General features: G+C 39.7%; 3 protein-coding genes across 9 annotated transcripts; all 3 read left to right on the forward strand.

Moving 5' to 3' along the window:
* Positions 1-365: 365 nt before the first annotated feature.
* Positions 366-3,105, forward strand: LOC115752266. 3 transcript variants are annotated; one of them, XM_030690378.2, is made up of 2 exons: positions 366-642; positions 1,282-1,744. In XM_030690378.2, the coding sequence occupies exons 1-2, from the start codon at positions 424-426 to the stop codon at positions 1,393-1,395; spliced, it is 333 nt and encodes a 110-aa protein (XP_030546238.1). In that variant the 5' UTR covers positions 366-423; the 3' UTR covers positions 1,396-1,744. The 3 variants fall into 3 exon arrangements, with proteins under 3 accessions (XP_030546238.1, XP_030546235.1, XP_030546236.1); XM_030690375.2 differs by lacking the exon at positions 1,282-1,744 and adding an exon at positions 2,698-3,105 and having other exon boundaries at positions 367-642; XM_030690376.2 differs by lacking the exon at positions 1,282-1,744 and adding an exon at positions 2,701-3,033 and having other exon boundaries at positions 371-642.
* A 3,788-nt stretch (positions 3,106-6,893) lies between these two features.
* LOC115752200 (WUSCHEL-related homeobox 3-like) lies at positions 6,894-7,947 on the forward strand. Its single transcript, XM_030690276.1, has 2 exons — positions 6,894-7,419; positions 7,687-7,947. Exons 1-2 carry the CDS (start codon positions 6,985-6,987, stop codon positions 7,945-7,947), a joined length of 696 nt encoding a protein of 231 aa, XP_030546136.1. The 5' UTR covers positions 6,894-6,984.
* Positions 7,948-16,096: 8,149 nt separating this feature from the next.
* On the forward strand, positions 16,097-22,220 carry LOC115752161. 5 transcript variants are annotated; one of them, XR_004016693.2, is made up of 4 exons: positions 16,097-16,533; positions 16,725-20,948; positions 21,464-21,614; positions 21,751-22,220. XR_004016693.2 is itself a non-coding variant. In XM_030690210.2 (3 exons), exon 2 carries the CDS (start codon positions 16,833-16,835, stop codon positions 20,934-20,936), a length of 4,104 nt encoding a protein of 1,367 aa, XP_030546070.1. In that variant the 5' UTR covers positions 16,097-16,533; positions 16,725-16,832; the 3' UTR covers positions 20,937-20,948; positions 21,751-22,219. The 5 variants fall into 5 exon arrangements, 3 of the variants coding, with proteins under 3 accessions (XP_030546070.1, XP_030546067.1, XP_048135802.1); XR_004016694.2 differs by having other exon boundaries at positions 21,552-21,614; XM_030690210.2 differs by lacking the exon at positions 21,464-21,614 and having other exon boundaries at positions 21,751-22,219.
* Positions 22,221-24,061: the final 1,841 nt, after the last annotated feature.

Genomic DNA, 24,061 nt, shown 5'->3' on the forward strand with positions numbered 1-24,061 from the left:
CCTCTCATCGGTATGGCTGTTTTTTCATTTTTAAAAATCAAAAAAGGAAAAAAATAAAAAAATAATCAAAGTGAGAAATAAAGAAAATGCCCTTGAGGTCAAATCATTTTTTGAAATTCTATGGTAATTTCATGCTCTTATTTAAAATATATTATTCCACTTTAGGTTTTTATTTAAAATAAGGTTCACTTGAGACCTTTATTTGAGAAAATGAGAGGACTTCATGCCTTTTTTTGGAATTTTCTCAAGAGTTATTAACGCAAAAGAAAATAGATGGTATCTTGAAAAGAAACTGCAGAAAAAATTTATGAATGACGCCGGATTGGAACGAAAAACCGGTTCTTTCGGTCCGACCGGACAAGTCAGCTTACTGGGAGTGGGATCTAAACATTATCGAAGTGGTGCTGTTGCAGAGAGAAGGCAATGGCCATGGAAGTTGCAGTCTCCACCAATTTCTGCGGATACCCCCGGCGTAATCCCTTCGTCATCCACCGTCAACGACCCACAAGTACGGTCAAGGGTTTTGGACAAAACTCCATCATTCCGAAGACGAGGATAAGGAGGTCTTGTCATGTTCTTGCTGCTAATAATCCCAAAAGTGACGATAAAGGTTCAAGCTGTGGGGATTCTTACACCTCCCAGGTTACTCTCTCTCTCTCTCTCTCTGCGAACTATATTTGCTACCGGACTTTGCAATTGCGCATAGTTTCTGAAAACTCTAGAATTTTTCTTGTCTGAAGTTGGGGGGTAAAGTGCAAGTAATGGCCAGCCAAGCTCAAAATTATCTCAGCACAGGAGATAGGAGGGCGATTGGGATTAGTAGTCACTTGAATTTGAGGTTCTAAATTCTAAATTTGAATTGCAGTTTTGTGAGGTGGGAGTTAATTTTTTGACCTGAGAGAGAGAGAGAGCAGGAAAAAATGCATTGCTATGTCCTGATCCTGATTGAAAGGTAGCTACAATTGGTTTTGGTTCAGTGCCCCAAAGAGGTGGGATTTTCAAACTCCCATCACTACCTTTAGTTTGAGAAAGAGTCCATCACTTGGTGCCGGTAAGTGTTCCCTTGTACTGCGAAACCCGGGTTCGAATTTCTATGCTCGAGTCTGAGCCCTAAAAGGATTTTCATGGCCATTTGGTGATTCCAAATTTAGCCCTTTCTCCCTAACCCTGCGACTTGATGACACTTGCATGTAGGCATGGATCAGACCGAACCCATTATCGCGTTTGTGTGAGTTATCTAGACAGGTTTGGTTACCGTTAGTTTTATTCTATTCTCCAAAGATATCTATATGTGATACTACTGTACAAATGGGTAGTGCCGCAGACCCATTATGTGGAGGAGAAAGGGGTGGTAATGGTGAAGTAAGCATTCTCATAGGAGGACAGAAGGATTAGAGATGAGTGTTCCTCTTGTAAATGAACATTCGGTAACCAATTTATTATCTTTGCATATTTATGTTAAGTAGTTAGACATTAACTGTATGTGTACACAAAACTGTTGTTGCATCGCCGCCTTCTCATAGCCTTCTCTAGTGTTAGCTAAAGAGTAACTGAACATGGTCAGTTAGAGGTTTGTCTGAGGCTCTGCGGAGCCTGTTGCCGGCCTCTGCTTCCAAAGCTCGACACAGCTTGATAGCATGGACTGCTCAGGCTTTGTCTGAAGGGAAGGACTTGGAAAGTAGTGAAGTTCTTTGTGCTGTTACATTCAAGGTTGAGCATATAGAAAACCAGAGAATCATTTTTTTTGGTTAAACTAGTCTTCCATTACATGCAGTAGATGAAGTCCGAGTCTGTGGGACGGCTATTTTTAATTCTAGGAAAGATGGCTAACATTGTAGAATTCAGATCTGGATTTGACGATATTCGACTCTTCATCAGTTAAGCTGCATTTGATTCTGATGCTATTTTAATATTTGTGGGGTTAGCAGGACGATATGACTGTGTGTACACAAGACTTTTAGTTTTATTCTAATCTCCGAAGACATCTATATGTGATACTACCATACAAATGGGTAGTGCCATAGAGCCGTTATGGGGAGGAGAAAGGGGCGGTAATGGTGAAGGAAGCATTCTCATAGGAGAACAGAAGGATTAGAGATGAGAGTTCCTTTTGTACATGAACATTCAGTAGCCAAATTTTTTATCTTTGCATATTTATGTTAGGAGTAGTTACACATTGACTGTATGTGTACACAAAACTGTTGTTGCATCGGCGCCTTCTCATAGCTTTCTCTAGTGTTAGCTAGAGAGTAACTGAGCATGGTCAGTTAGAGGTTTGTCTGAGGCTCTGCGGAGCCTGTTGCGGGCCTCTGCCCACTGTTCTCCCAAAGTTTGGCACCGCTTGATAGCATAGGCCACTCGGGCTTTCTCTGAAGGGGAGGGCTTGGAAAGTAGTGAAGTTCTTTATGCTGTTGCATCCAAAGTCGACCGTATAGAAAACCAGAGAATCGTTTTCTTTTGTTGGTAAGGTGGCTGAGCTTCTGCATTTGAGATATAATCAACTTAAAATAAGATTTGAACTAGTCTTCCATTAAATGCGGTAGATGAAGTCAGGGTCTGTGGGGCTGTTGTTAATTCTAGTAAAGATAGTGAACAACAGACATATTTCAGAATTCAGATGTGGATTTGATGATATTGGACTCTTCATCAGTTAAGCTGCAGTTGATTCTGATGCTATTTTAATATATGCGGCATTAGCAGGAGGATTTGAACTATCTCTGGAAATTAGGAGCCGGTTCTATTGCTGGTGCCGCTGTAATAAAGTATGGGAGCATCCTTTTCCCTGAGATCACAAGACCCAACATTGTTGAAGCTCTAGGAATGATATCAATTCCTGTCGTTGTAGCAGTGTTACTCTTGATCAAGCAAAGTCGGGCCGAGCGATGAACCTTGATGAGTATGTGCACTCAGGTTGCGTTTGCTTGCGTTGTGTACATTGAAATTGAGTCAGGATTCAGGGAGGCTATTTTCTGGGTTTATAAAAGATCTGCCATCCTGATTCCTGTGGATTGCCAAGACGTGCACTGAATGCTTATCAGACATGAAAAAAAAAAAAAGAGGAAAAAAAAAAACTGATAACCATGTATACTATTCCTATTCATCTAACATTTATCTTTCATAATCCAACCAATTCTGTAGGAACGGACAGTACTTTGATATGTTGAAAGGGAACGCTGTGTTCTTTCGTTTTCTTCTTCTGGTTTCCTAAACTGTGAGATTTGTTGTTAATTGTTCCAAGGAATCTCCTGAAAGCACAAAACAAAACCTTAAACATTTTTCAGCTCACTTCTCGTTGTCATTGCGTTGGGACTTAAAATTTGTCACGAGTGGAGCCATCTCCTTAGACTTAGGGTAGCATAAAACCTCAGGCTAGGCCCGACTGTTCGGGCTTGGCTTTGCTGCTATCTCAAGTCAAATCACTCTCGCATAACCACTTGCTAACGTATCTTGCTTGCTCCCCATCGCCCACCTGCCATGCATGTTCTTTGACCCGCTCTTGGTTTCTTCGAAACCTTGAAAAAACAGTGCAGTTCAGTCCAAGTATTTTCGTGGAAGAAGCATACTAGGACTCAGGAGGCAATAACACGCGAACCCCTTTTATATGGTCGCGAAATGACGTCATCCTTGGGGAAGGTACAAGTATGACTGAGGTATGTAATTACAGAGAGAGGAGAGAGAGGCAACTGATGATTTGATGCTACAAGGACATCGAGATAAATTTCAGAATAGACCACTCCTTATCCAACATGTTGATGGCTGGGTAAACAGATGACTTGGACGAGATTATAATAAAATTAAATTAATTATGGACAAAGAATGATCTATTCCTGATAAGACTTTCCAATCATTTTTGGGGTTTTGTTTCTTTTCATTTTTGTTTTTGTTTTTCCTGTGCTGCTCTCTTCCAAAGTAGCAATTAATGATGAAGTGGGACTAGACAGTTAAGCGAACAGTCGAAGTTGTACACCATATTAAGAAAATGGCAATTACAAATCCTGTCGCGTGTTCTTATCTGTGTTAGAATTCGTATCCCCTGTCGCGTCCTTTCCTATAGTACCTCAATCCTTGGCACATATATGTTGGTAAGAATGTGATTATTTTGAAAATTTGTGAGTAAATTATAGAGATGGTCCGTTTCAGGTTGGGCAAATTCCCACCCTGAAATTGGGAATAAGACTAGAAGGATTGGTTCTTCATTTGTGGAACCGGCTCACTTGATCCTAGACCCATCCAGGAACCGGTCATGTCCCAGAAATGTTTTGGCACAAGCAAGTGGGAATATCAATATTGTCTTTTTCTCCTATCAACGTGAAAAGAAAACATGTACTATCACAAAAACATGGCAAATCCATTCGTGTTCGAGCCTCCAAAATCCGTTGAATAGCAGATTCACTAGCCCTTCTTACTTCTACCGGAATATCTAAGGAGATTCCCATAACCGCTCCTAGTTCCTGGACTTTCGGAAGAAACGCGCGACTCATTAATCGACACGTCTTTTGCAACAAAATCAACGAGTTTGTAGATGAAGCGAGTGCATAATCACTCCGAGCAAACTTTGCCCAACAGCAAGAACTCATAAATTTATCTCAATTAACAAGGACATGCAAAATCCCTAATCCATTATCGTAGATAGAATAGAGAGAGATGCTTGAATCGAGAAGAGGCGTAACTGACGGTGAGTGTCGTGAGCAAAGCTTTGAGAGTAGAGAGGTGTGATTGAGAGTCTGAGAGTGAGCGTCGTGAGGGAGAAAGGCCTGAGTGAGTGACAAAGTGAGCATCATGAGTATGAGAGAGGCGTGAGTGAATATTGGGGCCATTAGGGTTTCAACGTGGGAGAGTGAAGAATGGACAATTGTTTTTAGATTTGTAATAAATTACTACCAATAATAAGAAAAAGAAAGCATGGGTGGGTGTGTCCACATCTAGAACTGGCGGTTAAAGTTGTTGTCCTACATCGCCTGATAATAAGTTATATATGCTCTTTATATTATTAAGCTTTTTGGTCGGACTTTCTAATATGGTATCATAGCAATCTCTCTTTTTTGAGTTGGACTTTCTAACATGAAATTAGAGCAATCTCTCTCTCTCTCTCTCTCTATGCATCCATTCTATTATCCATTTCGCTAAACCTAACACCGGGAACCACCCAAAACCGCCTGGTTTTGTTCATACAACTTAAGATGAATGCACTTGTATTGAGTTGTCGAAACCAAATATTTCAGAGCATCTTGAAGCGCAAAGTTTTAATTATTTTACCACTCGGTCGCTTGCTTAAAGTTGAACGCGCGCTTCACAGACATGCTATGATAATTTAAGGGCCCTTGATGTGCTGCATAACGTCTTCTACCCATCTATCGTGTACTTTTTTTTTTTTTTTTGGTCCAAATCTATCGTGTACTTGTATGTATGAAACCAAAGGACAAATTTATGTTCATCTTAATTTGATCACATGTGCTGCTGAGTTTATGATGTAGCTGTACAGATTAACAGCTACTTTGTATATTCTTGACGTGATATTCAAATTGCAACAACTAATTATCCTGCAAGAAGTTCAACATGCAATGGAGGAGAGAGAGAGAGAGAGAGAGAGAGAGAGAGAGAGAGAGAGAGGGTTTTAGCGGTAGCGGCCCCCCATCGACGTGCATGAGCGGGACCTCCCTGCAATGGTGAATCTGGTAATAGTCAGAGAGACCTTGAATTGTTAACGTCAGGACTACATAATACAGTAGTCAAAACTTGGACCCATACATGTCCCAGAGAGAGAGAGAGAGAGAGAGAGAGAGAGAGAGAGAGAGAGAGAGAGAGAGAGAGAAGGGAAAAATGGACCTGTTAAACAGTTTGGAAGCCGTAATGTAAACAGGGAATGAGATCAAACCAAATCTCAAATCATAAATAGATGGTTTTTCACTTGCCTAACTTTGTCTTTACACGCATGACATTCAAAATTTGATCCGTCCTACGCAGCAGTTGTTCACCTGTAGTTGTGGGAGACAGAGAATTAGTGATCGTCCACTTTCATTGTAACTTCATACTATGTGAAAAATCTTTTACCTTGAATGTATACGCAGCCTTTTCTTGTTCCCCCAGCAGTTTCTGAGCTTGCATTTAAGTTAATTCAATGAAAGATAATGCTGTGAGGCTCATCAATACACTAATAGGACTCCCTCTCAAATCAAGACATATTCCCCCTCATTCGCGTTTTCACACAACAGAATAGCATTATTGTCTGTTGAAGTTTTGATAGTTATGGATTGATCTCGAATAGGCTTGTACTGTGCATGAAGATCAACAACATGCTTATATGAATCTAATGTCAAGCGCTAGCTTAACTAGTTTCAGATTTGGCAATCGCAGATGTCCTCTACAACATGTTTCATCTTCGTTGTTGGAAAGAGAGGAAGAATAGTTGTGTGCGATGAGCGCATGTAAGCTCGGCGTGCGTGAGCTGCTTGATTCGGCAGGCCTGCACGAGATCCGTATGATCGATATGCTCCATGCGTCGAGCTCGCATGATTCGACTAGGTAGTAGAATTGATCATGTATGAGCTGATAGTCCCTTAAAAGAGAGGGGGGAAGGGGGAAGAAAAAGGAAACGACAGGGAGAGAATGGACTGGGAGGAGAGAGAAAGGACACTTTGTTCAAAATAGCAAACTCTACTTTTTGCTTTCCTTTTCATTTAAGTCGATACAAGCTTCTGATCCCCAACTTACTCTTTGTCTGCTTCATTCTGTGGAGAAAGTTAATGATAGGGTTATGATGATACTATCATCATTCAATTACACTTTCTCTCTCTCTGTATGGATATTGAATCTCCACAGTGAAGGCCGCTCTGAGAAGACAAGCTTATAATGCTCTCTTTTTAACCTCTCCTTTTGAGCCCCTCTTTCTCTTCAATCCTTCTTGTCCCCCTCCTGAATCCCCACAACAATTCCTCTCAAGTACCCAAAACCCCAAACAAAACCTAGGATTTTGCAAGCAATATCATGTCTCCTTCAGCTTCAACAAGGTGGTGCCCAACACCAGAGCAACTGATGATCTTGGAGGAGATGTACCGGAGTGGGGTGAGGACGCCGAATGCGGCTCAAATACAGCAGATCACAGCCCACCTCTCCTTGTATGGCAAGATAGAGGGCAAGAATGTGTTCTACTGGTTCCAGAACCACAAGGCCAGGGACAGACAGAAGCTCAGGAGGAAGCTCTCAAAGCAACTCCACCACCACCACTGCCAACTTAACACCAGCCTCCTTTGTAATCATCACCATCATCCTCACTATGATCACCAACACATGATGATGAATAACCACCACAACTATCACTTCCTGAGCTTCCTTCATCCTCAGTCCCTTCCTCCTCCTCCAGCTGCTTCTAATGACCTGCAACTTGCTTATTATAACCCTACTTCTAGCTTGATTCCCCAGGTAAACACCCTCTTGGTTTCTTCAATTCAATTGTTCAAAAACTTACCACGCGGGTTTTATCTTCTAGTGTTTCTTGCACTTTAGGCAAAGATGAAAGAAGGGTATCTAATAACATGGAAAAAGCACAAGATTGTGATGTGACTTGGTTGTTCAATTTGTGGCTGCGTATTGGTGTGCCCCTTCTCACACAAATAGGGTTATCATGTAGTTTTTTTGGCCTTTTGGGATCCAGTAGCCAAGACGGTAAACCTTTTCTCTTTCGTTTAGGGAGGATTTGGTGGTGCAACAACGCAGGTGATGAGTACTAACAAATGGACGACAGAAATGTTGGAGAAGACGACGGTGGAGATGGAGAGGCTGTCCAAGAAAATGTACGGCGACGACCACAAACCGATGACCACAGTGGCAGAAGTGGGTTCGACCCTCCCCGGCCGTCTCTCCAGACCATCCCTCAAAACTCTAGACCTCTTCCCAACCACGGCCACCAATCTCAAGGAAGAGCGGAACAACCTCGAGCTGAGCATCTAATTCCCAACCAAGGTCGCCATCGACCATCTCGTAACCGTTGAATCTGATGGATCTGACTGGACTTAACAAATGTGACCAGGCGCACGATGGGTCAGGCCGTCCTATTAACCGAAAAAAACAAAGAAGTCTCTTAAAAATTAGCTGTTCTCTCTCTCTCTCTCTCTCTGCTAGATTAATAATAGGGTAGGGTTTCCATCTGCGATGCGACTTTTCTGTTGGTTTTTTTTGTCTTGGTTTCTGTGATGTATTCTGTGAACTCTAGAATGAGAAACATCTCAATTGTCTAATGAGTAATGAATGAGTGGTGCAGTGTCCTTTTCTGTCCTGCTGCTTAACCACCACCCAATCGCTCACTCCCTCCTCTATTTCTGCCTTGGTTTTTTTACCCCTTGCATGCATGCTCTGCTTCTTTGTATCGATCATAAAAGGTTTTGTCACCATCCCGCTCGTTAAAAGCTGCTGTCAAAAGTAGAGGACTTGGTACCATTGTGGCGCTCGAGACTACACATGGTGATTCATGCATACGTTTGAGGTCTAGGTATATTAAAGATCGTATTTTGCATTGGGAAAAGGCCTTCAGAGAAGGGATCGATGAATCAATATCCCAGAACAGATTTTGGTTATGCAGATGTAGCATCTGTGTGACTACGGGCCCTAGTAAGTGATTATCATAGGATGAGAAAGATGTCGTATATCAACACAACATTTTCTTCGAGAAAATTATCAAAAAAAAGTCCTAAACCAATTACAATTGTGTTAATTTAGTTCTAAATATTTTTTTGTTGATTCAATTATAAGCCTTTGCAATAGTGTCAATTCAATCCATTCGAGAAATTTTGGGTCAGCCGACACCAAGCGTCTGGCGACTTAATATTTTTTTTTATTCATGTATTTTCTTTTCTTCCCCTCTCCTCCTTCCTCTAGCCGGAGGTAGCGGTCCATGAGGCTCGACCTCGCCCGATCTAGGTTGGCAAGGCGAGGTTTGGCCTTGCCGGCCTCTGGCGAGGTTGACCTAGCCCTCGCTAGTGGCCAACGGGGGCAAGCTTAACCTAAGGCCAACGATGTCACCTTTGGCCAGCGACCGGCCAGAGGAAGAAGAAGAAGAAGATGCAAGAAAAAAAATAAAATGAAAAAATGAAAAAGAAAATAAATAAATAATAAATTATTATATCGTCTTACGGCGGGTGTCAACATCAGCGCCAACCGGCTAAAATTGGCCGGATGGAATGAATTAACACAATTGCAAAAGGTTGAGGACTAGATAGGCAAAAAAAAAAAGTTTATGACCGAATTAACACAATTACAATAGACTTAGGGCTTTTTTGATAATTTTTCCCATTTTGGTCCGAAAGAAAAATCAATAATGGGGTCGGGCGATGGGAAATTACTATCTCAACAATGCATCTCCCTCTACATATCGGTGACAAGGGTGTGCCAATTGAGTGAGTGATGCTGGACTTAGTAAATTAGTTTTACAGAATTGGTTTATTGAGTGATGCATTAGAGTGTGAATGGCCCTTTCAACAGGTGGACCATATCACAAAGTCAATGACAGACAACAGCTCGATTTATCAATAGACCGATTTTGTAAATTGATCTTAGTAAGTCCAGAATTTTCCAGATCGTGCATCGGTTTCTTCGCTTACCGTTGATAAGTATAGATGAAGGCGATTCTTGATTTCTCCTCGAGATGGCGGTCTATATAGATGATGATTGTCGAAGAGATGTACATGGTGAGTTTAGTAGATAGGTTGTTGAGGAAACCCTAAAATAAAAGTGAATGGTCCAAATAACCTTATCATTAGTTTGAAAGTCAAAAACTCAACATAGGTGTTCTCAAAAGATCACCTCTAAATGGTCCTAAGACCAATCAAAATCGATACGTGAATGGTCTTTCCACCTATTGTGAAGTTTACAAAAGGATTGTTAAGGAACACGTTTTTCAAGCCCCTAGAGTCGAGAAGTGCATTGATATATACATTGGGGTACATACGACAATTGCCTGGCCAATTTCGAAGTGCGGGTGTAATTGTACAGTTAAAGTTGGAAAATTTTGAGTATCAAATTCCATTTTGGGTTTACACCACAAGAACGCTAAACTATACTCGTTGCAATATAAAAAAAAAATGATAAATCCTGTCTATCGTGACACCAATTCCTCAAATTTTGTGTCATTAAAATTTCCAAACTTATACTGGTTTGACGAAAACTGCCTACTAATGTTCCAGTGGACAACATTCAGGATTTCTAGTGGTAGTTTCCCTTATTTTAATTGGTAGGGAAAAAAAAAAGACTCTATTTCTATAAAAAAAAAAAATGCTTTGGTGGTCGAAAATTACAACCTCAAAATCGGTCGACTGTATACAAAAGACTACTGGGCTTGGAGATTTGGAATGGAGTGGGAAGAGATCCACCCAATGTCCACTTCTAAACGATGCTATATTTCTCTTGCCAACTTTTCTCTAGTGACAGTCAACCTAATGCAATTTCCTTATCAATGTTAAGACATCCATTTGATGTCTTTATTCGATAAATTCGTTTCGTAATTCATCAAAACTCTTAGTTTCTTATTAAGTTCTTGATTATCATATCTTTTCTTTGAAACATTAACATAAGCGTATGCAAACAAACTTACATTATGCATCAACTCATTTTTTCCCTTAAAATCTTCTTGTAATTTCTGTGGACAAGTTTTCTTATATATTTTGTAAACGGATGATTCATAAAAATATTTTATGTACTATTTACATGAAATACAATCCCACGTGATTAAAGAAGGGGATGGCTGACCGTTCAAATTAATAAAAATGTCACGTCAATATTTTTCATCGGCCAAATTCATAAAGTTAACGGGCAAACTTGATAAACCAATTTGACAAGTTTTATGACTTAATTGCACTTTTGAAAGGGTTAAGACTTTATTGCGCTTTCTAACCAGTTTTAGAATTTCTGGGGGACTTGCCCTTTTTAAAAATCTCTCGAAAACGGTTCGCCAAATCCCAAACTACTTTTTATATTTCCAAAATGGAGTTTCTTTTTACCCGCCCTTGATAGATACCGCAAATTTACACAAAAACTCTAAAGTATGCTCATTGCAACATCACTACTCAAAACATTTGTGTCATGAAAACCATAAACTCTGCCTAAGTGACACCAATACTCCAAATTTTATGTCATTAAAAATCACAAATTTGCTCCAGTGTGACCAAAATTAGCCTCCATCTACCGCCGAGTACCATAAACTATGTCTATTGGACTTTTATTGGTGTTTTTCCTTCTTTATTATTGGTAGGGATAATGACACCAATAGTCAATGAATTTTGACTCAATATGTAATATAGTCCCTAAATTTTTAATTTGACCAGATGAGTCCATAAACTTTAACTCAATGTGTAATTGTGGTCCCTGAATTTTACGATCTTTGAACTTTTAAAACATGTTCAACTTAATCCTTGAACTATATAAAGATGATCAATATAGTCTTTCCATTTATTCAAGTTCGGGGAATAAGTTGAGCATGTTCCAAAAGTTCAGGGATCATATTGGTCAAATTAAAAGTTCGGATATCACATTGCACATTAGGATAAAATTCAGGGCTATATTAGTCAAATTAAAAGTTTAAGGACTACATTGCACATTTGGTCAAAATTCAGAAACCATTTGTGCCAAAAAAAAAAAATCTATGTTTGGGTTCATGGGCCTGTGTTCGGGCTCATTGACTAGTGGCCAGAAATTACAACCTTGGGTCGGTAAAATGTATGCAAAAGACTATTGGGCTTAGAGACATGGAATGGAGTTTGGGCTTCGAAATTCCATTCACTTACATTGCCAGCGTTTTTCTGGTGACAATTAAGCTGATGTTATTTTATTATCAATTATAAGACATGTAAAAATATCTATTGTCATCCTAAAAATTATTTAGACAAAAAGAAATGGGAAAATTGCGAATTTTTTATGTCTTCATTCCTTCTATCCGCTTCTTAATTCATCAAAACTCGTAATTTCTCATTAAATTCTTGATTTTCATATTTTTGGTTTGAAACATTCAACAGAACGTATGTAAATAAAATTGCATTGTCCATGAATTAATTTTTTCTCTTAAAATCTTCTCGTCTTTTTAGTGCACGAGTTTTTTCATATATTTGTAAACAGATGAGTAAGACCATAGAGAAAGTAAATAACATTGTAATAAGATCCTCGTGCTCCACAAAAACCCAACTTGAATGGAACTTTCACCTTTCGAATCTCCGAAATATTTTCATAATAATCTTTTATGTACTGTTTACATGAGACATAATCCCACGTGATTAAAAAAGGGGTTGAACGGCTGTTCAAATTAGTAAGAAATTTTCCTTATCATGCACAATTTGAGTTAATTTTTTCCAACGGAGAATGAATTTTCAGTTCAGTATTTATTGAAGAAGCCTATTTCGAAGGATAATTATCAAAAACAATGTTTCTTAAACAGTTTACCTAATTCCAAACTAATTTTTTTTATTCCGAAAATGAAGTTTCTTTTTAACCCTCCATGTTAGATACCACACATTTACGCCCAAAACCCTAAAGTATGCCCACTTCAACATTATGACCCAGAACTTTTGTGTGTGCAACAGAAAATTCATAAATTATGTTAGTACCCCAAATTCTGTGTTGCCAAAATCTCCAAATCCATACCCGGGGAACAAAATTATAATCCGTTTACCACCAAACATCCTAAGCTATGCCTAATAGTGACAAGAGGGTAAAAATTACGATTTTCGGTGATATTTTTCATTTGGGCCTATGTCCCAGCTCGTTGACAACAAAAAAAAAAAAATGTTTTGGTGGCAGAAATTTTGACCTCGAGGTTGCTCAGCTGTGTACAAAGAAGACTACTTGGCTTAGAGATTTGGGAATGGAGTTTGGGTTGAATTACGCCCAGTATCCCCATCCACGATGGTCGCTTCCAAACAAAGCAGTACTTTGAAATTCCATTCACTTGCCTTGCCAACGTTTTTCTAGTGATAGCTTTTTTTTTTTTTTTGGGGGGGGTCAGTAGTGATAGTTAACCTAATATAATATTTATTTACACACAACGAATAGATAATCTTTAAATTTGTTTTATAGCCACTTCATTCCTTCGATCTCCTTAATTCATAAAAAAAAAGTCCTAGTTTGTTATCAAATTCTTGGTTGTTCATATCTTTGCTTTGACACATTCGACGAAACTTATGTTAATGAATAGCCGATTTTTTTTCTTTCAAATACTCTTGTCTTTTCTGTGCACGAGTTTTCTCATATATTTGTAAATAGATGAGTAAGATTGTAGAAAAAATAAAAAACACTATAATAAAATCTTGGAAAATTTTCAAATAAGAGTCCGAAGTGTCTTTATTTTCTAAAATAAGAGCTTGAAGTGGAACTTATTTCAAATAAGTTCCTAAGTACCATCATTTTCTTAAATAATAACATTGAGTGGACCTTATTTCAAATAAAGATCTAAAGTGACCATGTGTATCAAAAAAGAACTTGACCTCGTCGGCCGGTAAAGGGCATTTTCGACATTTTCTTTTTTTTTTTTTCTTTCCTTTTCATGGTGGCCGGTCTCGGGCGATGGCCGACCACCACTGTTCCATGCAAGAGGGTCGAGTGAGGCCTCCTTCAAAAGCTAAAGGTGAGGCCTGGCCTCACCTAGGCAATCCTTGCCGCCTACAAGCAAGGCCAACCTGTGCCCAAGACTTGATTTTTTGCTAATTTTATCTAATTTGACTAACAAAAAATTCTCACATTTTTTTTCAATATTTAATCTCTCTTACGTGGTGTACTATGAGGCACTAAGGTTAACTAAAGTAGTAAAACAATATCGTTTTGATTCGAATCCTAATTTTTACACAAAATCTTAATTAAATTATGTTAATAAATTCAAAAATATTTCCACAAAAAAATAAGAAAGCCAAAACTTTAAAAAAAACACAAAAATAAAAAAAATTAGCAGGAGGGCTAGGCCCTCCCCTTAGGACTGTCCACAGGCGGTGATGGCCGACAAGGTGACCTTGCTAGAATTGAGAGAGGGCATGCAAACTTTGGCCAAACTTGCCAACACCCCACCACCCCACCAGTGGCGGGTAGAGGCCATAGTCCTCCCACATGTACTTTTGTGCTTTTACTTTTATTATTCTTAATTTAATTAAATTAAAAATTATCTTTGGACAAAAATGCCCTTGATCACCTGGAATATAGAGCTAGCCGGTTAGGTCATGCCCTTATTTGAAAACAGCCATGGCCATTTCGGACCCTTATTTAAAACAAGATTCACTTTAGGCTCTTATTTAAAAAAAATGAAGGCATTTCAGGATCTTATTTATGATTTTACCCAAAATCTTTGTACTCCATGAAAGGCCAACTTGAATGGAAATTTCACCCTCTGATTCTCCAAAAAAATGTCATAAAATTCTTGTGTGTACAATTGGCTGAATGACATTTCAAATTAATTAGAAATTTTCCTTATCATGTACAATTTAAGTTAACTTTTTCCAATATAGATTGAATTTTTGGTTTAGTATTTATTAAAGAAGCTGATTGTGAAGGATAGTTTTTAAAAATAACGTCTCGAAAACAGTTTGCCAAAATCCAAACTAATTTTCTATTTTAAAAAATTTGAAGTTTCTTTTTAACCCGCCCCAATAGATACCGCAAATTTGTAGGAAAAAAAATCTAAAGTGTGCCTGTTTCAATACCACTACTCAAAGCGTCGTCGCAATGGGTAAAGTTTAGGATTTTTAGTGACATTTTTTTTATTGGTAGGAAAATTATAAAAAAAAAAACTCTATATTTGGTTTCATGGGCCTGTGTTTGAATAACCCATCCTTTGTCATCTTATAAATTATGTAGACATAAAGAAATAGATAACCTTGCATTTCATGTCTTCATCCCTTCTGTCTATTTCTTAATTCATCAAAACTGATAGTTTCTCGTTAAATTCTTGGTTCTTCATATCTTTATTTAAATGCATTCAACATAATGAATGTAAAAAAAACTTGCATTATGCATTAACTAATTTTTTTTCCTTAAAATCTTCTCGTTTTTTCTGTGCATGAGTTTTCTCTTGCATTCGTAATCAGAAGGGTAAGATCATAGCAAAAGTGAAAAAACATCATAGTAAGAACTTTGTGCTCCACAAGAAGCCAATTTGAATAGAAATTTCTTCCAATGCTCCTGAAAATTTTCATAAAATCATCTTATGTACTACTTTAGATGAAATATGGTTCCACGTTATTGAGGAGGGGATTGGATGACGGCTCAAATTAGATAGAATTTTTCTGATCATGCACAACTTAAGTAGATTTTTTTTCCTAATATCGACTCGATTTTAGAGGTGAGGGGTTTCAGATTCATTATAGGTACCATCCGAAACTTGGAACCTACCCGTCAAAATAGGTTCATCGTTTTTTTAGAACCTCAAACTTGGAACCTATGCTGTTACAGGTTCAAGGATTTACCCAGGTTTTTCTTGTATTATTAATTAAACGATTACGGTGAATCATCACATTTAATGATAACCACTTGTTGTTACAATCCACTGACCACAACCATAGCTCATATTTAAGCACGCGTATGAATATGAAATATTAACAAAGTAAACATCTCAGTCATAATAATTGCCACAAATGTAAGCTCATATTCATGGTTTCAAATTACACACTCATCATCGGAAGCTATGAAATATCGCGGGATCACACGAATACTTATACCAATAAAAACACGAAATCTTGTTACATGTTCCACGTTCTAGGTTCTATCTACCTAGAACCTATCCTAAGGAACGTGGTCTTTAATTTTTGGAACCCGAGATCTCCCCTACATATCTTAGAACATGGAACCGGACAAGTTCTCAACATGTTCGATTCTAGATTCTAAGTTCCATCCTGGAATCCTGCTCACATCAATTGAATTTTCAGTTCCGTATTCATTAAAGAAGCTTATTTTCAAGGATAATAATAAAAAAAAAAAACAAACATCTCTAAAACAGTTTGCCAAATGCCAAATTATTTGTTTTCCCCGTCTCTGTTATCCCATCACATGAAAATAGAGTTTTCTTTTCATATAGGATAACGCACAACGGCGGCAAAACGACGTAGGCTGCTACTCTCGGCTGCAAAGCGGAGATCACCCGCAACCGTGAAACGGGACTGGCTTGTCTCGCCGACTCGCCGAGTCACCTCGGTGACTCGGTGAGTCGTCTCTTCTCTCTCACCGAACCCTTTTCCACTCTCTCTCCACCTCCGAGCACACGCCTTCTCTTTCCCCTTGTTCTCTCTCTCCGTCTCCCTCCCTCTGTCGCTAGCCCTTTTCAGTCTTTTCACAACCCCAATCGCACGGCCCTCGCCTCTCCACGTCCCATCGTCTTCTTCATCCCTTTGTCATCGGACTTCATCATCGTCCTCATCGTTTCTCTCTCTGTATCCTTCTGTAGACGCATACCCACGCGTTTTATTGGGCCTCTCTCCTCTAGGGTTTGCTCACATTCTCCTCCTCTGACCCTGTTCGACGCCTCAAGCTTCAAGCTTTGGTATTCTTCTCCGTGAATTCTGCATCATCTCCAATTAGGTACTTCTTGATCGAGTTTTAGCTTTTTCGTTTTCCTTTCGTTTTCGTTGCTGGTCATAATTCCGTATTTTTTCGATGTTTATGCCATAGTCACTTTGTGTGTTCTTGATCGACTTTCGGATTTTGGTTTGTTAATTTTTACTCCCTGGAGTGGCAATTTTGAACATTGGTTTGCGTTTTTCTTGCCGCAGTCGGGGATGGTTTTGGCTCCAGATTAGCGTAGTTGAAGTGTTTTTGGAGTTTGTGGACAGTGAGTGGGATAAATCTTTGGTTTGGGCTGTTATTGGATGTGATGGGCCATGGCAATTGAGAAGAATAGTTTCAAGGTATCGCGGTTCGATTCGGATTTTTCACCTGTCAGTAGGGAGAGTATGTCGAGTGATGAGGATGAGATTCTTCATAGGAGCTCAGCTGCTGAGTCCGATGAGGATGATGAATTCGACGATGCCGATTCCGGGGCAGGGTCTGACGACTTTGATTTGTTGGAATTGGGCGAGACTGGGGCGGAGTTTTGCCAAGTCGAGAGTCAGACTTGCAGTTTTCCCTTTGAGCTGTATGATCTTCCTGGATTGGAGGATATTTTATCTGTTGATGTGTGGAACGAGTTGCTTACTGAGGATGAAAGATTAGGCCTTACAAAGTATTTGCCTGACATGGACCAAGAGACGTACATGCTTACCTTGAAAGAACTCTTCACAGGCTGCAACATTCATTTTGGTAGCCCTCTAAAAACGGTGTTTGACATGTTGAAGGGAGGTTTGTGTGAGCCAAGGGTTGCCCTTTATAGGGAAGGATTGCATTCTTTTCAGAAGCGTCAGCACTACCATCTTATAAGGAAACATCAGAACTGCATGGTTAGTAATTTATGTCAGATAAGGGATGCATGGAAAAACTGCAGGGGGTATAGTATCGAAGAGAAGTTACGGGTCCTAAACATAATGAAGACTCAGAAGAGCTTGATGTCTGAGAAAGAAGACAGGGACAGTGATCCTCCATCAGGGAGAGAAGACTTGGGTGAAGCATTGTGGAGTAAGAAGGGCAAGGACAGAAAGATATCACAGAAAATGGCTCGCAATTCTCCATACATGGCAGCTCCGACTTTTGAAACGCCCTTGCAAGAGCAGGTGGTGGCTCCTCAACGAAAAAAAAATCCTAAAGGGACACTGAAGTTGGGACGTTCAAAGACACCTTCAGCAAAAGAACTAGCAGGCGGCTTTCCTTCTAGTGACCAAGGTACTGATTATAGGGCTGGTCCATATGGTTCAGTAGTTCCTTCTCGTCTGAGTAAGGCTGCAGGGTTTGATAAAGGGGCTACCCTGAGAAAAAGAGACCAGATAAGAGGCGATGATGAAGCTGAGGACCCTATATTTGGTGCAGGTCCTCGAAGAGATCCAAGCATCTCTAGAAGTGTGTTGATAGACAAGCCTGCATTTGTAAAAGCTGAGAAGAAGAATGATTTTCTTAAAAGTGACAATTTTACTGCTGACGGTTTTGTGGGTTTGCCTCTGTCCTCCAAGGGCGATTTGCATATCTATAGGAGGAGTAAACCTATTAATCAATCTCCAGTATCGAAAACATTAGCTGTAAAGCCGCCTAATTTGAAAGTTTCGCAAGACTATGCCAAAAAATCCATCTTCCTTGAAAATATCGAGAATTTTGCTGCTGAAGATCAGAACAAGTCTGTCAAAGGCCGTGGTCGACAACTGCCGTTTAAAGGAAATCGAGCGGACTTTTCTGGTCGCAGGACTAAGGGAGAAGCTTTATCTACAGATTTGCAGTTCAATGAGGGTAATGCTAAGAGCAAGAAATGGAGTGCGGTGAGGGAATCCCCTGACATTAGTTTGAAACCTCTGACAGATTATTCACCAAGTTTCAACCATCGGTTCTTATCTTCTGATGTCAAAGGAAAGTTTTCACAGGGGAAGGGCAGAGGGAGTTCTAGAAAGAATAAGGGACTGGATTTGGCAGTATTGAGAGGCAATAGCATGGGACTCAATGGTGATGTCACGGAGTCAGACTCATCAGATCTCTCTGATGACGAAGACAGCGATCATTTGATGGGAAGTGAGTTTGCTTATCCAGGAGGTGTCATGGATGTTTCCCGTTCTGCTGGGGTGAAGTCTGTGATGTATGGTAAAAGGGAGAACCTTTTTAAGAATGACATGGAAGAAAATCCACGGCCATTTGAGGGTACCATGCATGCATATAATGACTTCGGTAATTGGGGTGAAGAGATTTATATCCCAGAGGAAGAAAGCTACACTCTGAAAGCAAAGCATAAGGGCAAAATGCAAGATAACCTTTCTGTAAAGAATTCTGCTAGAGTCATGGATAGCAGTTACAATTACGGTTCTGTTGACGATGATAGGAGAAAATTCCACGGCAAGAATGGACGAATGCAGGGCGAACCTGGTGAGAGGCACAACTTTTCGTCATCGAAGGCATACCCATCTGGGAGAAAGCAGAGAGTTGATGTGAGCCATGGTGTTTACATCGTTGAACAAGAAGATGAAGTGATAATGGAGCAACGTTTGTCACCAGATAATGAGTTGTATCAATCTGGGAATAAAGGTAAGAAAGCTGAAGCATATTTGAATGATCGTCATGAAAGATTACAGGGCACTTTCCCTGGGTCCAACTCAATGAATAAGAAGCGGAAAATAAAGGAGGATGTTGTGTACAGGGACGATCGCAATGAGAATGGTGGCTTGCAAGCTGACGTTCATCAGCAAAATGATGATGTCAGCTCTTCAAAGAGACGGATAAAAAAGAAGCCAGATGCTGATAATGGTCCTTCAGATAATGAAATTGCGGATATGCCCATCATGGAGATCGGAGTTACAGATGTAGAGTTTGAGAGCAAACCAAAGAAAAAGACATTTACTTTGATCACGCCAACGGTACATACTGGGTTCTCATTCTCCATAGTACATCTTCTTTCAGCAGTTCGAATGTCGATGATTACATTGCTTCCAGAAGACTCCATAGCCATCGGCAAACCTATGGAAGATCAGAATGGGGAACATGAAGGTGGGGACAATGAGCCGCTCTCTCAGAAGAGTATGGCTACCAGTAATTCAGAGCATGCTGCAGACGGTAATGTTCCTTCTCTTACCATCCAGGAGATTGTGAATCGTGTGAGATCAAACCCTGGGGATCCTTGTATTCTTGAGACACAGGAGCCACTTCAGGATTTGGTAAGAGGTGTTTTGAAAATCTTCTCATCGAGAACAGCACCTTTAGGGGCCAAGGGCTGGAAGGCACTAGTAGTGTTCGAGAAATCCACGAAAAGTTGGTCCTGGATTGGCCCAGTGTCCTTTAGTCCATCGGATCATGATACCATTGAGGAAGTAACTTCTCCTGAGGCTTGGGGCCTGCCACACAAAATGCTTGTCAAGCTTGTCGATTCGTTTGCAAATTGGCTTAAAAGTGGTCAAGAAACCTTGCAACAAATAGGTAGTCTTCCTCCCCCACCTTTGGTCTTGCTGCAGTTTAATTTGGATGAGAAGGATAGGTTCCGCGACCTTAGAGCCCAGAAGAGTCTCAACACTATTACTCCTAGTTCTGAGGAAGTGAGAGCTTATTTTCGTAAAGAAGAATTCTTGAGGTACTCAATTCCTGACAGAGCATTCTCTTACACAGCTGCTGATGGTAAAAAGTCTATTGTTGCTCCTTTGAGAAGGTGTGGCGGTAAGCCAACATCAAAAGCCCGTGACCATTTCATGCTCAAACGTGATCGTCCTCCGCATGTTACTATTTTGTGCCTTGTAAGAGATGCTGCTGCCAGATTGCCTGGAAGTATTGGCACCCGTGCTGATGTTTGTACTCTGATCAGAGACTCCCAGTTTGTTGTTGAGGATGTTTCTGATGCGCAGGTTAATCAGGTTGTTAGTGGAGCCCTGGATCGGTTGCATTACGAACGTGATCCTTGTGTACAGTTTGATGGCGAAAGGAAACTGTGGAAGTACTTACATAGGGAAAGGGAAGAAGAAGACTTTGAGGATGATGGTACATCATCTACTAAGAAATGGAAAAGGCCAAGAAAAGATGGCCCAGAGCAATCTGACCAAGGAACGGTGACTGTCGCTTACCATGTAGCTGATGAACAAACTGGATTTGATTTGTGTTCAGATCTTAACGCCGAGCCATTTTGTGCCGAGGATGACAAAGCGGTGGAGCCTCTGTGCGATGACATGGGACAGGATGTAGATGATGGCATATGTAATTCTACTGAGCAAGCACATATCCATCAAGGTCCGTCAATTGGATGGGAAAGTCTGGACTTCAACCCAACACAAGAAAATAAATTGCTGTGTCAAGAAAATTCTACCAATGAAGATTTTGACGATGAGAGTTTTGGGCGAGATAGGGCAGTTGAACTCTTAAGTTCTGGCTTGTTTTGAGGAATATGTCAGGTACTTTTTGTTGTCAGATTGCCTTTATCGTAGAACAATGCAATATCAGATTATATTATGTAGTTCAACTCGACGTTACTGTAACCAATTGGTTTACGTGTATATTGATTAGGAATTCCCCTTTTTGGTCCTGTTGCTTCTCTCTCTCTCTCTCTCTCTCTCTCTCTCTCTCTCTCTCTCTCTCTGATTGATCTTACTATGTCTCTCAAATTTATTCTATGAAGGCCCCAAATTGGCCTCATGTTTACAGTGTAGGTTATGAGTATGTATGTGTGTGTTAACTGAATGATGTCATTTGGAAAAAAAATGTATTTTTGGTAGAAAAGGGATAACTACAGTTGTATCAACATCTTTCAAAAAGAAAATTTTGTGATATTGCTGCTGGTGTGACCTACGAGGTCTTTCTTGTATTTCAAACCCATCGTGTTTGATTTAGCATCTTGAGGTTGAAATGGTGAACTTTTGTAGCATGGGGTCAAGAAGCAAGTGATTTACTATCCTTTCTTCATTTGCAGTCTTGCGTGGTGCCTTTGTGCTGCTAGTGTACTTGCTGTTGCTTTGGGGTTAACGTAATAAAGCAAGCAGTCCCTGATGCATTTGCAGCCTTCAGGTTCTCCTATGCGAAGAAGCATGGTCTTTGCCATTGAGGGTGATTGTTCAGTAAAGGTGCAAAACTTGCATGTTGATCTATTTTAGTTTCTGGAGTACCTGAATGCGTTGTTTGGGCTTACAGCTATCCTTATACACCTGATCTTACCAATACTTTTGCTTCTTTCTGATTTGTTTATATGATTACTTCCAGCCCACTTCCAAGTCACAAAGGTTGACATGTTGCATTCATGATGAGAGAAGCTCATGGTATTCAACCACTTGTGGAGATGGTTTACCATGTAAATATTTTTGACATCCGTAACATGAGGTCACTAGTGGGACAAGGCTTAGTTTATTATTGTTGTTGTTGTTAACATGAGGTGACCGGGCCGGGGTTATGCAGAAACCTTGAAGCTTCCAGATTCGCATGTGTAGTTTGTTAGGAGATTCTCCATGATGCACAGCAATTTGAAGGACGGAGAGACATCGTCTTGGTAAAAGGAAGATGACTGTTGGGTATATGCTAGTGGTAGTTTCAGTAAGGAAGATAACTGTTTAGACGCCTCACCTCGGCATCTCTTCGAGTTTCTTTCTGCACTCGGTTCACATCCTCAGATGTCCAGTGCCATAAGTTGCAAATATATTTTGCCTGCAAATTTTAACCAGGCAATACTGATTCTTTCTACATTGATTACGAATAGTTGTCTGTCAATAGGTTAATGAGACAACAGTGAACAAATTATTTGTCTTTTTAAGGTCGTTTTTTACCCTTTTTTGTTTTTTTGGTCGGACTTTCTTTACCATTTCAATTGGCGTGATCTTGGCGATAAAAAAAAAAAAAATTGGCGTGATCCTGTGATCATTGGAGGGACTGCCACTCTAGAGTCTGGAGTGGAATCTAATGTTGGGCTGGCTGGGAATTTATTTGTTGGGCGGGGAGGGCGGGAATTTTATGTTCATAGTGGTTAGTCGAGACTGGGGGTGTGCATGGTTTGGGCCAATCCGGTCTCGATATGGAATTGAGGAATAGGATTATTGAGGAATGGATCAATAATCTTGGTACTCAAATTTTCAGGACTGAGGATCGGACCGGAACGGATCGGACCAGGCGGTCCGGTTCGATTTCGATCCGGTCTTAATGAGACCATTAACACCAACTGCTTAAAGAAATCTAACCATTAGATCTAAATTAACAACTTTCAATATCAACCGTCCAACTTAATAAAATAAACACATGATTATCATACAATTATCGCATGAGTACTTATAATCCTAAATTAGGAAGAAAAATGCTTAAAATAATTAAAATTGGATTATGCTCGTGCATCATTCTTCTCAAAATGGAAAGAATCAAGCTCAAAATAAGATTATACTTGTACTTCACTGAATCCAAGTGCAAACAAAACAATGGGTTTGTATAATATAGTCAAGATAAAACATGATCGGAGATTGCATATTGATAAAAGCCCACTTAATTACTAAAGATTTAAGAAGTCAAAAGTTCGAGCACAAGATGGGGAAATTAGGTTAATTAGTTCTTCAAAAATTTCTAATTTTTTTTCTAATTGTTTTTGTGTGTATGTATATTCTAGATAGTCCGATTTGGGAGGTCCGGCCTGGTCCCATCCACCATGGAACCGGAGACCGGACTGCCCGATCACCGATCCCATGTATTGGGACCGGGGACCTGACCGCCCCCTTAAGGACCCGACCAACCCGACCTGTTCAATCCGGTCCGGTGCGGGTCTATCCGATCTAGTTTACTCACCTCTAGTCGAGACACTCAAAAGTATCCTAGATACCATATCATTTTGTGTTTTTTTTTTTTTTTGGTCGAATAGCTCATTTTCTTGAAAAAGGAAGAAATTTTTTGCCTTTATATTAAGGGTGTCAACAGGTCGGCTTTCGACCGGGACTGAGCAGGCCCGAGCTCGAATTACATATCCCTCAACTTTTCAGAGCCGAGTCGGGTTGGATTCTTTTTTTGTTTTTTGTTTAGAATAAAAAACACTTGACAAACTCGTCGAATGAAAGAATATAAAAAAAGAAAAAAGAAAAGAAAATAAATTAAAAAGAACATGTAGGTGTCAAAAAAATCGGAGCCGGCCCGGCTGAGCCTTATGCGGACAAGATCGAAGCCTAGCCCGAAAAGGCTCGGGCTTTTTTGATAGCCCCACTTTATATGATCTACCATGGATCAAGTGAATCATATAAATCATTAAATGTCGATCATGTGGCTGTCCCTTCTTTTTTCTTGTAAGAGTAAAGGGAATTTATCTTTCCACTCTCCAATGGGAAAACAAAATAGATTGCCCCATGAGAAAAGTCTTACGTTGCAGCGTAATTGGCCTAATACGAAAAAAAAAATTTCTACTTTAGCATCTGTCCAATTATATTCAAATTTTTTATTTTATAAAAAATCATTAATTTTTATTTTTGTTTAAATTCTATTGATAATTTTAGTATATGTCTCGATTATATTAAAAAAAAATTGTCTCATAAAAATTTTCAACTTTTACTTT

Source organism: Rhodamnia argentea, chromosome 6 (assembly GCF_020921035.1).
Source record: "Rhodamnia argentea isolate NSW1041297 chromosome 6, ASM2092103v1, whole genome shotgun sequence".
NCBI classification, from domain to species: domain Eukaryota; kingdom Viridiplantae; phylum Streptophyta; class Magnoliopsida; order Myrtales; family Myrtaceae; genus Rhodamnia; species Rhodamnia argentea.